At 53.6% G+C, this 14,746-nt stretch overlaps 1 protein-coding gene across 1 annotated transcript in view; it reads right to left on the reverse strand.

Annotated features, from left to right (window-relative positions):
- Positions 1 to 14,746, reverse strand: part of MGAT5B (alpha-1,6-mannosylglycoprotein 6-beta-N-acetylglucosaminyltransferase B) — a 64,639-nt gene that overhangs the window by 20,450 nt on the left and 29,443 nt on the right. The window contains exons 4-8 of the mRNA XM_062639923.1: positions 11,505 to 11,617; positions 10,083 to 10,156; positions 8,485 to 8,655; positions 7,689 to 7,853; positions 6,882 to 7,051 (exon numbers count right to left, since the gene is read on the reverse strand). Of these exons, the coding sequence (XP_062495907.1) occupies positions 6,882 to 7,051; positions 7,689 to 7,853; positions 8,485 to 8,655; positions 10,083 to 10,156; positions 11,505 to 11,617 (693 nt within the window). The remainder of the gene's footprint in view (positions 1 to 6,881; positions 7,052 to 7,688; positions 7,854 to 8,484; positions 8,656 to 10,082; positions 10,157 to 11,504; positions 11,618 to 14,746) is intronic.

The following is a 14,746-nucleotide window of genomic DNA, read 5'->3' on the forward strand; positions in this document are numbered from 1 at the left end:
TGAGGTTTTCCAAGCAATTTTAAGCCACCTGCATTGGTTTTACTTTTGCAATGCACATCTGGACTGTTTCCATGGCCCATCATCGATCCCGTGTGACACAGCCATACCCATCCAGGGGGTGAAGTTCAGCAATCAATGCATTTATATCTGAGGTCCAACAAAGCCCTGTTTTCCTGTCACTGCAGGACACAACCCTTGCTGGAAACCTTTGCAGTGCGTCCCCAGAAGACAGCTAATGCTGAGGGTTTGCTGCTCATCCAAGCAGCAGCAGCTCCAGCAGGTCCAGGCAGGGTTCTGCCAGGAGATCCCATCTGCAGGGAGTTCCATGGGAAGGCATTTTGTCTGGGCTGCAAAGATAAGCCATGTGGAGTGAAGACTGCTGGATGCTTCATATCCATAAAGAGACTGAAAGCCTCCAGAAATGGGGAGTCGAGTCCTGCTTGAGGCTGGGTTTGATCCAGAGTCTCCCAGCTGAAGCATCTCTGGGTGTGTTGAAACCTCCATCTTCCTTGACTTTGCCACCCCAGATCAACCCTCCCCATACTCCAGGCGTAACCTTCTCTCACCTATGGAAACTACCCAGCAATTTCTAAGGTTATGATAACCCTTGTGGGATAAAGCAGAGGTTTCTGCAATAGCAAAGAAGCCAATGAGAGAGTAATCATCGGGCTACAAAATAAACATATTTCATGAAGGAGCACAGTTTAACAGCCTGGTAATTCCTGCTCATTTATGCTCCCTCCTCTCCTGCAAAATGAAGCCCTCAAAGGTGAAAGAAACCCCTCTCAGCCCCTCCTCACCACAGAAGGGTGGCTCATCCCTATTCCTCCAGCAGCTGCTGCCAGCAAAGCCCTGAGCTACCCCAAGAGAGGTGCTGGGAAGCTGCTGGAAGTAAGTGAAGCAGCTTCTGCAGTCTCCTTTCGATGCACCTGGCTTTTCGTTGCAGAGCTATGTGGCTGCAACTCTGCAGGCAGTGGTACCCAGGTGAAGAGGGGAGGAGGAGCAGGATGGGATCCATGATGCTCTGATGAGAGATGCCCTCCTGGCTGGGCAAAGTCAGGCCCTGAAGATGCACGGGAGGGTACCAGAGCAAACAGCTCTTCCAGGTCAGAAATTCAGCAAATAATGAAGGAACTTCCCAGGAAAGGGGAATAAATACCTACTAACATCCCGGCCGCCTCCACCTGCCTAACCCTAAGTAAGATCTGTCTGCTGGAATCGTGCCCCAGTTAAACTACAAGCTGGAGAATCCAATAAAGTCCACACACACAGTGGTGGGTCCAGCATTTGTGCAACCTCTTTGTCTAGTCTCCATCATCTCCAGTGCCTAAAGGGGCTGCAGGAAACCTGGAGAGGGGCTCTGTAAAAGCGCATGTAGGGACAGACCAAGGGGAATGGCTTGAACCTGCCAGAGGGGAGACTGAGATGAGCTCTTAGGCAGAAGCTCTTCCCTGTGAGGGTGCTGAGGCGCTGGCACAGGGTGCCCAGAGAAGCTGTGGCTGCCCCATCCCTGGCAGTGTTCAAGGGCAGGTTGGACACAGGGGCTTGGAGCAAGCTGCTCTAGTGGAAGGTGTCCCTGCCCGTGGCAGGGGTTGGAGCTGGAGGAGCTTTAAGGTCCCTTCCAACCCAAACCAGGCTGGGATTCTGTGATCTCTGTCTTTGCAAGGGTTTGCAGTGGTTGGGTACCTACAGTCAGGGGCCCCATCTTCAGCTCCCACTGAGACCTGTAACCAAACATCCAGCCTTTCCAAAGCTCACAACATCCTATACATAACCATGTCCCAGCAGGAACATCAAAGCCTGGCCAGAAAAAGAACATCCCAGCAGCCGTAATGGCTTACAGCAACACTCGCTCTCCAGTAATGGGAACATCTGATTAAATATTTAAGACTGAGGTTTCCTCCCCACCAGCGGGGAGCTGATACATCCCACAGCCACACCACACAGCTCCATCAGGACCACACACAGCAGGTCACATCTGGCTGCTTCCACAGGGAATTCCTGGCTCCCCACACAGCGGCAGGACTGTATTTGCCAACTGGCACTGGAAGGTGAAGCCGGGAGCCTGGGCACTGCACTTGAACAGAGGCAAGAAGAAAGATGGCTTTTACCTGCCAGGAAATAATTAGGAATCCCTTTGTCTGGAAAGTTGGGGCTGTTCAGCCTGGAGAAGAGAAGCTGCGTGGAGACCTCAGAGCAGCTTCCAGTGTCTGAAGGGGGCTATAGGGATGCTGGGGAGGGACTCTTCATTAGGGACTGTAGTGATAGGACAAGGGGTAACGGGTTAAAACTTACACAGGGGAAGTTTAGATTGGACATAAGGAAGAAATTCTTTACTGTGAGGGTGCTGAGGCACTGGAATGGGTTGCCCAGGGAAGTTGTGAATGCTCCATGCCTGGTGGTGTTCAAGGCCAGGCTGGACAGAGCCTTGGGTGCCATGGTTTAGTGTGAGGTGTCCCTGCCCATGGCAGGGGGGTTGGAACTGGATGATCTTAAGGTCCTTTCCAACCCAAACTGTTCTATGATTCTATGATTCTATGACATGCTGATTCCATCTGATCAGCCCTTTGTGCAGCCTGGATACACCCTGGGGACTGTGGGAAGGTGTCTGTGATGAGAGTGGTGGCAGCGGGCACTCAGCTTTGTCCCACCATGGTGCTGGTCCTGGCATGCAGAAGGTGGCCCCTTGCCCAGAGCACACGCTGGCCACAGCTACTGCTCGGCAGGGAAAGGGCTGCCAGCACAGGATACAAGCACGTGCTGGAAATCAAGTGCCCTGCCAGGCCCATTATTAGGAGCCCAGAGCTTGGCACCAGAGCAATTAAGCTCCAAGAACACTTTGTAAAGCTCTGACCCCACGAGGCATCAAATCCTGTTTCCTTCGACTTTCTGTCCTGCCTTATGAGCAGTTAATTTCAAGGGGCCCATTGCAAAAAACACCTCTCAGCACTGCTGAGATCAATACTGCCGGTGGCTCCAGCAGCTCACAGCACTGCATCCCGACTCCCCACGCCTTAGCCCCACAAAAGCAGCTGCAGATGCCACCATGACCATTCCCGTGACTTAAGGACAGGGGTAGGAGCTGAAGGTCCCAGCAGTACCCCTTCTCCTGGGGGTAAAGACCAAGTACATCCCTCCCCATGGGGCATGGCTGCTCCAGAGGAAGAGGTTTGGCTTGTCGAGGCTTTTGCCACAGCTCCGAAGTGCTGCTTGCAATTGTCCAACATCTAATCATTAGTTGCCTCATTAACAACACAGCTCAGGTCTTCCAGGCACTTCCCACTCCTCCTTTACCGAGCAGCAGCACACACACACATACACACCTTCCCACTTCCCTGTAAGCACATTCTGGCTACCAAAGCAGCACAAGGGGTCTTCAGCAAGACTGCAGTGTTTGCATGCAGATGTGGGATGTTTTTACCCTCGCTGCTTCAAAACAGGGTTCTAAATGCTGCTGGTTCCTTCCACTGCCCCTACCCACCCAGCACCAACCTTGGGTGCAAGAAGAGTCCCTGCTCCAGGCTGATGCTTTGTTTTCCTCCCGGGGAGCTACACATGCAGCAGCCACCAGATAACCCCATATTTCACCCCTTGTTTCTCAAGATGCATCAGAAGCAGTTAAAAAATTCACCAGGAAACGTAAGAGGACAAAACCCTGCACTTAGTTCCAATAGGAGAAAAAATAGCCTCTGGTAGGACATAGAAGCAGAATTCACAGGTCTTTGAGGTCTACAGTGGGCAAAAGATAAGCTAACCCTGGAAAAGCAGGGCTGAGCTCAGTGGGTTCCACCTCAGACCTCACAGGGGCATCTGGACAGTGCTTAGCCGAGCCATGGAGCAAGCCTGCAGATCCCAGAGATGCTTGGCTTTGCTCAGGATTAACACTGATCCCCCAAACAGGGGAAGACACACTGAACCCCCCTGCTCTTCACTGCTTGGTATCTGCTGCTCTCCCTGTTGGAGCCCACCAGCAGGGAGAGATGCTCAGCACACCACAGCAGAGATGCTCAGCACACCACAGCCATGCTCCCAACTTGTTTTCATCCCCAACCCTCCACCACCAGATATTTTGGGCCAGGGACTTATTTTTCCTCCATATATCCCTGATCCCCAGCATTTTGACTCAGTCCTGACCAGTGCCTCCGGGCACTGCTGCATTGCAATCAATATAGATGCTAATAATGAACAGCTCTCAGATAACTACAGGCTGAAGCTTATGCAGGCGAAGCCGCCAGTGATCCCTTGCCAATGATCAATATGCATAGAAAAATCAGCTCAGAAATGTGAAGAGACAAAGAACGAACCAGGAGGGAGGTTATTCCGTGCTGAATAATTTATGGGCACCAGTGTTTGCTCTGTTGAAGGCCGTGCTGGGCAAAAGCAGCTACAGCTCCGAGCCATGAAAGGAGCACGGGGTGCCAAAGGAAAATAAACAAGTGGACTGAGCATTTTACATTGCTGAAGCAAATTAGCCCCAAACCCCCCCGCCAGCACTGCTGCAAGCTCAGCAAGAGGCACCAGGGATGAGAGAGGCCAGGTTTACCAAAGCTCTGCTGCTTCAGGTTGCACAGGGGCAAGAGGGGTAGGAAATGAGAGTATTTGGGCTGATCCTTCCATGGCGACACGGCTTTAGCTCTGCTTCTCCCTGCAGCTCAGTTATGGTCCCTCACACATCCTCTGGTTCTCTGCATACCAGCCCCTGCCCGAAGCTGCAGCTGCAGGTGAAGTCCCCTCCAGGCTTTAACAAAGAGCCCAAGATTAACTATTAGCACCGCTCAGGATTAATTACACGTGTTCTGCTAAGCCTCCCACACGCTCGTGGTTGGGTGACAGCTTATCTCAGCACTGCTCAGAGCCACCACTGAGTGCAGGGACCTTGCTGAGAGATGCGTGAGCACCCAGCAGGATTGCTGCCTCCCCTGGGGATGGACGCACACCTCTGCTCCCCCTCCAGCACCCCCTTAACCCATCCCTTGATGGGCTGCAGGAGGTCCCAGTGAACACTGGCCTCGGTCTGCAAAGGGACAAAGGGGAACCTGGCTACAGCCCCAGCCCCGTCGACATGGATGTGAGCTCACGATGTGTGTCCAGCATTTCAACGTCATCACAGGCGGGCACGGGATGTGCTCAGGGAGGTGGGGATGGTTTCTATTACCGGGACAGAGAGAAGTGCAAGATGTGCAGCGCCAGCCTGGCTCGCTCATCCCCCGTTGCAGCAAGGAGGGGAAGAGATGGAGCTGCTGTTCCCAGGCATCCCAGGGGACACATTCAAACCCATGTCAGAAGGGGAGGTCTCATCACTGCCAACCAGTTTCAAAGCCCCTGTGCTTCTGAGAAAGGCCAAATACTAAAAGCAGCAACGCAGCTCTCTCCTGAGCCACCCCACAGGGATGCTGCAACCCGCTTGTTGCAGCTCCTTCCCCTCACTAAACTACCACCGTGAGGCTCTTCATTAACAACCACAAACAAGAACACCACCCCACAACAACACACCCCTCCCAGCCATTAGCTTCTTTCATCCTTGAGCACACGGGTATTATTTAGCCCATCAGTTTAGCTCAGCACGCCACATGTTGATCACTGTGATGCATACCCACCTCTTTGAGAAGCCGCTGCCTTTTGCATTAGGACCAGGATTATGGTTTTGAGTTAATTAGTCGGGAGCTAATTCTGTTCATTAATTCTGAACACTGCAGGGGCTGGGCTGGGGTTTTTGCTGGTTTTATTCCAGGATCCTTGGGTTTTTTCCCTCCCTTTGCAGCACAGCTCAGTACATGGCCGATGCTGGCTTAGCATCACCCCAAACCTGCCCGGGCCCAGAGGCAGCTTCAGGCTTTTCTCGATTTATAACCCATCCTAATGCGCTTTTTCCCTGGCACTTGCCATGCACCCCAGATGTCTCACAGGAGGTGAGGAAACTTTGTGAGGTTACAGGAGGCAGCAGTAGGAACAGGATGGGAACGCGGCACAGCGTTATCTTCTCCCTCTGGCTTGTTCCATCAGTACTGGTCCCTCCTGGAGGCAAGGTGCTGTCCAGAGACACTTGTAGCTGTCTCCGTGCTGTCTCAGTTGTTGTGTGTGCAGCGGAGCTGTTTGCACACCCTCACCCTGCACCACCCCACATCCCATGGCAGAAAAAGCCCATCTCTCTGCGGGCAGTGCCCCCAGAAGCAGCCAGTTCCCCCCACCAGCACCTCTTGTGGAGGGACCCCTTGGCGGCTGCCACCCCCAGCAAGGGATGCCGGTTATTTCTGGCAGCCACCTCAGCTTCCTTGAGGCAGAACAGGAAGGGAGGGAGGGAGGGAAGGAAGGAAGGAAGGGAGCACAGTCACTGTTCAAACAACGCTGGTGAAGCTGCAGCTGCTGAGCACAGCCATGCATGGTGGGAATAGCCAGCTACCTGCAGTACACTTGTATCCTGCAGCTGAATGGCCACCAACCCCACAGAGAGCATCCTTGGGGTATGGGGGGGGGTAAAATGGAGCCTTTCCCATACCCACCTCTAGGCAGGCATCAGGGGACACAGGTGATGCTGTGCACTGGTTAATGCTGCTCAGATCCAGCACCAGGACCCTGCCCAGACATCTCCACATGCGCCCCATTGCAAACCCTGCTGCAAAGCCTTGCTTTGCACCAGTCCTTCCCACTTCCCCGGGGATGCAGAAGGGATGGGATTGATCCCAGCTGTGATGCTGGTGGTCTGCTCCCACCCAACACTTGCGCTGGTACAGCACCAGTGCTGCCCAGAATGCAGGTAAGGGAAAAGCCCCCCCAAGCCTTTGCAGACCTTGTGCTGTCATGGAAGACCTCAATGTAACCCCTACATGTAGGAGCAGACCCTCTTGGAGGGCACCATGGACCCATAGCACCGCAGCACCCACCTCTGCAGCTCCTTCAGGGAGACCGTGACCCTCAGGCTGTGTCCCAGGAGGAAGAGGGCAGTCAGGATGTCAGCCCACTGCACCATCTCGCCCAGAGGGCCCCCCTTCAGCACCCGTGGACTGAACACGTCCCCCGACTCCTCCGTCAGGAAGCCGATGTGAATCAAGATCTGGAGACACAAGGAGAGGGGTCAGCACTGGGAAAAGTGGTGCTGGGGAAAAGGGACAATTTGGGGTTTCCAGCCCAAAATGAGTTACGGTCCTTGATTCCTTCCAGCTCCTTTTGCTCACTGAAATTCATGAGGGAAATCAGTTGGGTGTAAAACAAGTGATCTATGTCCAACTAGCAAAGACCCAATAGTCAGAGTTTACCAGCTCCCATTGGCTGGCAGCCTGGATCCTGGGACCAGGATCACGTTCCCGATGTACATCACAGCCTGTCCCATGGACCAGAGCTGGATCTCCTTGCCAAGGCACCGCAAAACACGAATGGGAGGGCCAACAACCTTGGCACCCTGACAGAGGTGTCAGACACCCTGCCCGCTGCAAATGGGTGATGTCTCCCACCACCTGGACCCACCTCCAAAATGCATCCCATTGTTCAGCAGCACCAGTCCTGCAACACCCCAAAGGTGTGCACAGTTGTACCGGTGAACCACAGCCCAACGCTGCAGACCCACGTGCTTCCACAAAGGACTTTTCCTCCCAGCTCACTCACATCCCTGCTGCCTCCAGTCTCTGTGTCTCCAAAGGCTCAACTTCCCCATCTCCCCACCGCAACCCCCCCACCTTGCAATGTGCCCGTACCTGTTTCTGGTCCCTTTGCCGGCCCTTCAGCTTCTGCTCGAGGCGCCGAGCTGCCCGCAGCCACTGCTGGGCCAAGTGCCGGATCCTCTTCTTCATGAAGCTGAGGGACTCCTTGCCCGTGCCGATGAGCTCCAGGAGGTGAGCCAGGTCGCTCCGGAATGCTGCCTAGGGAAGGAGCCCGCTCTGCGTTTTGAGTGTAGGGAAAGGAGCTGCCAGAGGAGCCCCTGATGCCAAGGGGGCTGGTGGAGGGCTGCCCATCACAGCTGATGTGCTGTGGGTTGGTGAGGGATGGACAGCTTCCCCTGGTGCCACCAGAGCTCCTCCACTTAATGCACCATCCCAGGGGCCCTGTTGCACCCAGAGCATCTCATGACATCCCAGATTCCTCGGTACAGAAGGACACACGGCAGCTCCAGGGCCTGAAGAGGGCTTATAAGAAAGCTGGGGACAGACTTTTTAGTAGGGCCTGTTGTGATAGGACAAGGAGTTATAGTTTTAAATTGACAGAGGGGAGACTCAGACTAGAGATACGGAAGGAATCTTTCATGACAAGGGTGCTGAGGCGCTGGCACAGGGTGCCCAGGGAAGCTGTGGCTGCCCCATCCCTGGCAGTGTTCAAGGCCAGGTTGGACACAGGGGCTTGGAGCAAGCTGCTCCAGTGGAAGGGGTCCCTGCCTGTGGCAGCCATCACAGCCCTGCTGGCACTGCTGGCTCTGGGAACACTTAGTCCAGCATCCCTGAAGCCAGCATCCCCGCAGGCGCAGGGACCGGCAGGAGCAGGCTGTCCCCACCTTACCTGCGCACGGGGCTGCGGTGGGGGGGAAGGAGGAGCCGCCGTCCGGTTTCGCCAGGGCAGGGGAGGGCAGAACCACTCGACTTCGCTGAGGTAGATGAGGAATGAGCACTCGGTGCCGTCCACGCCAAAAAACGCATAGCAGGGGTCAGAGGTCCACCTGGCCCTCATCCACTGCGGGGGGCAAAGAAACACGTGGGGCTCATCCTCCGGCAGCCCTGCTATGGGCAACCCCTATTCTCCATCACCTTTCCCTAGCTGGGAGCTAGAAATGAAGGGCAGAGGGTGGGAAAGGGCTGCAAACCAGCGCACACCCAGCACCGGGGATGCTGATGTCTGCCCATCCAATGCCTCCAGGGCACATGGGGCAGAGGAAGAGCCAGGAGGTTTTGCTGAGGTTTCTAGCACTGCTTCCAGCACCAACACGAGCCTTCCCCTGGGACACAGCCATTAATCCCTTGGAGATAATACACCACAGGGTTTTCTCCTCCTTAGCTTCACTGGGGAGCGAGCTGAGCTGCTGATCTCATCAACCTGGGCATAGCAGGGCAAGAGACAGATCCACCCCTGGTCCCCAAGGATCATTTCACATGAAGAAGAATAACCAGCGACCAGAGCAGTCTTTTATCATCCCCCACAACAGCTCTTGCCAGCCGCTTCCTAATTCAACTACAAAAACAAATCTACTCAGGAGACAAGTCGCTGTGCCCAATATGTAAAACACAGCAATCACCTGGACAGGAGATCGAATTCAGCCCTCCATAATCAAATTACCTTCAGAATTTACTCAAACTGGGGAAGGAAAGAATGCCCAGCACCAGGGGAAGAGGAAAATACAACCCTCCCCAGGTGTCATTTTAATGCACATCTTTTCAGGGAGACTCAGCCTGAGGTTGAAGCAGGAGACTGGGAAGGGGAGGGAAGAGGGAAGTGTTTTTAATTAGTTCATATAAATATGCTCTCTGACAAAGCAGTCATGCTCCAGGCCAAATGCCAGGCTGCATTCAGGTGTAAAGAGCAGGCTGGGTCAGGCAGGACATCCTGCTTGAGATGGAGGTCCCGGCCACCTTAACAAGATGCTCTTCTGTTTGATGCTCAGATTATTCCCCAGACACCAGCTAAGGCTCCAGATATTTAACAATGATGTGACAGCGCTTTCTCCTCACTGTGCTTCTGTCATTAAACACAGAAACTACAGGCAAGGAGAGCTGCAGGCAGAGGTGGTGCCACAGGGCTGATTCTGCTGCTGCCTGCACACCCCTGGGTACTGTGATTTCAGTGCTTCGTGCACTAGAACTAAAGGTATATGCCTTATGATTGATGGGAAACAGTCACACTTGTACAGCAAAGGCTCCTAGAGGAGGCTGGACACCTCCCTTGTGTTTTCTCCTTGCAGCACAGCCATGCTTTGCTTTCCACATTTTTGGCTCTGCTCCTGCAATGGTCTGCACCTTTCCTGTTGTAAAGCAGTTTTCTTCCCGATAGCATCCCCCTCCCCACAGACCTTCCCAGTTTAACCCCTGTGATTGATGCTTTCTGCCCTCCCCAGCAGCTTCCACCCCAGCCCGAGACCCTCTCCCAGACAGGGCATCCTGACTCACCTCCACTTTCCCAGCGCAGTCAGGGTACTTGGGGTCCCTGGGCACCTCGCACTGGTCCCTCCTGCCTTCCGCCACTGCAGAAACACAATTTGGGTGTGGGGAGAGCCGGGATGTGCCAGCAGAACAGCTACAAATGCTGGGATGGGATGGGATAGAGCTACCTGCCCCAGAGCACATCCACAGGCATCACAGCTGGGCAGGCAAACAGCCCCATCCTGCTTGATGGTGCAGGAGACCAAGATATGAAGCATCTTCCCCATGGTCAGGGAGGACACAGAGGAACCCCCCCCCAGCCCTACTTCAATGCCAACAGCGCATTCCCCTTTCCTAAATCTCAGCAGGTCTCTCTATAACACTTCCCTGCTCCTCCCAGCCAGGTCTAGACCCCAGGTCCCAGCTCTCCATGCTCCTGTTAATCAGCCTTAAACAGGCTGCAGTATCTAAGGAAGCACTTGGCAGCCTTCACACTGTAAACTTGCAATAAAAATTGTCCTGCTGAGCTGTTGAGAGAACGCTCAGCCCTGGGGTCAGCCCTGGAATAAGGCACAGGAAAGGCTAAAAAGGCAGTAGAATCTTACCTTCCTCTGGTTGGATTAACAAAAGACACCACCCTTCCTATAAGCCTTAGCCTATAACTGAAAAAGCATGAGGTAGAAGAGGCAAAGGAATCGTCTTCTACTGGGGATGCCAGCCCAAACCCTGGCAACCATGCAGCCATGCGGAGAAACATCTGGAGACCCCAGGTGCTCTGCCAGCACTGCCAGAGTGGGATGGGAACATCTCTCCTGGTGCTGGATCCCAGCCCCTGGGCTTTGGATCCAAACCACCACATTTTTCTATCCAGGTGTTTCTGCTGGCGCTGCTCCTCCTCTTTAACTCTGCGTTCAATCCGGCAGCATTTCCTTCTGACAGCAGTTCAGCTTTGTCCCCACTCCTGCCCCTTGCAGGCAGCCGTGCCCCAGGTCTTTTCTCTCTGCAGGTTGATCTTCCCTGCTCTGAAGTCCTCCTGCCCAATCGAGGCACCACCCATCGGAGAAGACTGCTGCTGTCAGAGACCACGGAGAGGGGTTCCCTGTGCAGCCTCCAGCTTTTCCAGCCTCCCTGGCTCTAACAGCAGGGTGGAAGTCCTGCAAACCTCTGAGGAAGCTCAGACCATGCTCTGGACCTCCTTTCCCTCAAGAAGATGCTGTGACCATGTGCTGCATCACACAGAGCCGGACACAAACAGCCCTAGGAGCTCTGCAAAAGGGCTTCAGGTGCCCTCCTTTGTCCTGCAGACTGGGATGAATGAGTAAGCTCAGACCAGCATCCGCACCCCTGTATTGATGCCAAACTTTTCATGGTAGGCTTGGCTGGACCTCCCTATCGCAGCTGCATAACATGCAGGAGGCTTGGAGCACGGGGACCCCCAGGGACACTCACCTTTCCCATTCAGGAGGCTGTTCCGGAGAATCTGATCTACTTTTATTGCGATGTCTGAGACGTTCTGAGCTATAGCTTGGATCCTCTCCATCAGGCCAGCTGCTGGCTGGTACCTGGGAAAACAAAACCAAATCAACCCTCTGTCTCCCACTGGTGACACCCAGGGATGCTTATAGCAAACTTGCTGCCCTTGGGAGCTGCCAACAGGTTGAAATTGGCACCAGGATGCAGCATGGGAATGCCTGGTCCAGTGCAGACTGACCAAAGAGCTCACTGCCTTCCAAGAGGTTTGATTTGAAAGTCAGTGTTCTGCCCTTTTTTCACCATGTGCTGATAAACACGGGTACATCTGTGCCTCTGACAGGGGAAATGTTAAATAGGCTGGAAAAAATGGTTCTCCTTATTTCGGCTGTGCTGGGTTTGAAAATCCTCTGCTGTGGAAGCCGTGCTGGGAAAAACAGGGGAGGGACAAAATAACACAGAGAAAGGAAGGCAAAAGTGGAAGAGGGCTGAGGAAGCTTGTGTGCCTGGAGCAGGCTGCAGAGAGATGCAAAACACCCAGGACACACGGATGGCGTCACCCCATCCACCAAAGGTTTAGGCAAGAGCATTCCCAGGTCTCCTGGCAAGGGGCAGAGTGCCAGGATAAGCATCACCAACACTGCATGAGCCGGGTGTTGCTGCCCCAGCACAAAGCCCACAGGCACCTTCCACTAAGGCTTGAGATCAGATTCCCCCAGTCTGAATCGCTGCATATGCCATCTATTGAATTCAACCCTGCAATCAATACCGGCCTGGGTAAACAGCACCATTAAACTCATCTACATAACACACTGAGCACTGGAGAGAAGGCGGGTGTCAATTAAAACCTGGTGTAATATACAAAAGGAGAAGAGAACTCAATCCATCAGCAGCAGTGTCCTGATAAGGAGCAGGCTCTCCACCTCCAGCACCTTGCCTGCCATTTCCATCACAAACAACCACCGTGTCCCAACGAGTGCTGTTATAGCAGTAAATAATTTCCCTTCTGCAGCATCTGGGTCATAAGTTTCTCCTGCTGCTGCTGGGATCATTATAATGCAAGGAAATGCCATACCCAGTGAGCGAATCCGAAAGGGCTACCTGGAGTACTCCAGGCACAAAAAAGTATGTGCTGATGTCAGGTCCATCCCAGTGAAGTTTTACGTTTGCTCTCCAGCAGATGAGTGAACCTGAAGGCTGGGATTTAAAGTCCCTCTGTCCTCAAGGCTAAAAACCCCCATGGTTTATGAACCGATACTGCTTCGGTTGTTGATTTAAAGTCCATTCGCTAGCAGCAAGCAGCCCACATTTTTCCTCCTGGCATGATATATGGCCATCAATATTCAGCCTGCATACCTCCACAGAGAGCCACAGATCTTTGGCTTTTAAGAAGCAATAACTAAATGCAGAGGACATCATTGCCCCCGAGTAACTTTCAACCTTTGCAGAGAATAAACCCCAGGTATCCAGCCAGCCACCGTAACCGCTGCAGCAGGGAGGTTGCTCAGGAGGCCATGGAAAAATACAGGCACAAAAATGACCTGTGACAAGCTCTGCCTGACAGCACGGCTCTGAGAAGATAGAATGCTCCTGGTCTAAGGGCTGCACAGCTCAGCCAGCTCACAACTCCCATTCCTGCAAGCCTTTTGCACCAGCAAGAGCCATTAGACCATGCAGGCGATGCACAGGCACTCAGTAACCAGGGTATGGCTGGGATGGGCAGCTCAGGAGCAAATGTCACAAGGATGCAGTGACTCTGGAGCCAGTGAGGCTGCCCTGCTCAAACAACAGGAGAGGGATGTTGGCTTGATGATGATCCTCAGGTTTCTCCATCCTTCATGGCAAGGAGAGAGGATATCCACAGCAGCCCTGCTCCCTCATTTCAGAGCACCCTGATGAGCCCACAGTCCAATTCTCCTTCCAGAAGCTATCCTAATTCTCACTTGGATCCAAACCTGCTCCCGGACAGCCAAGTAATGAGGTGAATCTCAAAAGTCAACAGCAGCCTGGGTCCCCATCTACTCTCTGATGATCTCCAGACCTCAGCTCAGGCAGAGCAGAGCGCTGGGCACCCATGAACACACTCAAATCAGGATCATTACCTTAAATAAGCATCCTTCTTCCAGGCTCAGCCTCGCAGCCAGCCCAAGCCCTGTCACAACTCCAGCTGCAGCCAGGCTTGCACCAGGTGATGGATCTGGCCCAGCATTTTGGCCAGCTTGCCCAGCTCCTGTGAGCCACAGCTGCCCCCAAACACACAGATTTCCCTTCATAGCCCTTTGATGTAAAATGCCTGCCTGATAACCACAGACAGCTCTTCCAGTTCTCCCAAACACGACAGCCACATCGCACAGGCTCTGCAAGGCTCTGCTTGAATTGCAGAGGGTTACTGCAAAGTGACACCAAAAATGCCCACCGAGGTTCTTAGCACGTATTAAGAAGATGCAAAACCAGTGGGAAACGCCTCTCCAAACCTCCCATCAGCTGCCTGCTCGTCACCCTTACTTGTCACACCAGTTTTCTGACTTGGATACACTAGTTCTGGCTGCCCCATCCCTGGCAGTGTTCAAGGCCAGGCTGGACAGGGCTTGGAGCAAGCTGCTCTATTGGTAGGTGTCCCTGCCCATGGCAGGGGTTGGAACTGGATGAGCTTTAAGGTCCCTCCCAACACAAACCAGGCTGGGATTCTATGATTCTCCAAATCCCCAGGACTTCAGGCAAATATTATGAATCATAGAATCACAGAATAATTAGGGTTGGAAAGGACCTTAAGATCATCCAGCTCCAACCCCCCTGCCATGGGCAGGGACACATCACACTAAACCATGGCACCCAAGGCTCTGTGCAACCTGGCCTTGAACACCACCAGGGATGGAGCATTCACAACCTCCCTGGGCAGCCCATTCCAGTGCCTCACCACCCTCACAGTAAAGAACTTCCTCCTTATATCCAATCTAAACTTCCCCTGTTTAAGTTTTAACCCGTCACCCCTTGTCCTATCACTACAGTCCCTAATGAAGAGTCCCTCCCCAGCACCCCTATAGGCCCCCTTCAGATGCTGGAAGCTGCTCTGAGGTCTCCACGCAGCTTCTCTTCTCCAGGCTGAAAATTTCATGCATGAAGAGCCCTGCTCCCACACTGGGAGCAATGATGTGCCTCAGTGTTAGCACTAACATGGGCAGCACCAAGTCAGCCACCTCAGTGTTTTTATCTGCTGGGAA

Source organism: Pezoporus occidentalis, unplaced genomic scaffold (assembly GCF_034315485.1).
Source record: "Pezoporus occidentalis ecotype Australia unplaced genomic scaffold, CSIRO_AGI_Poc_V1 ctg62, whole genome shotgun sequence".
NCBI lineage: Eukaryota > Metazoa > Chordata > Aves > Psittaciformes > Psittacidae > Pezoporus > Pezoporus occidentalis.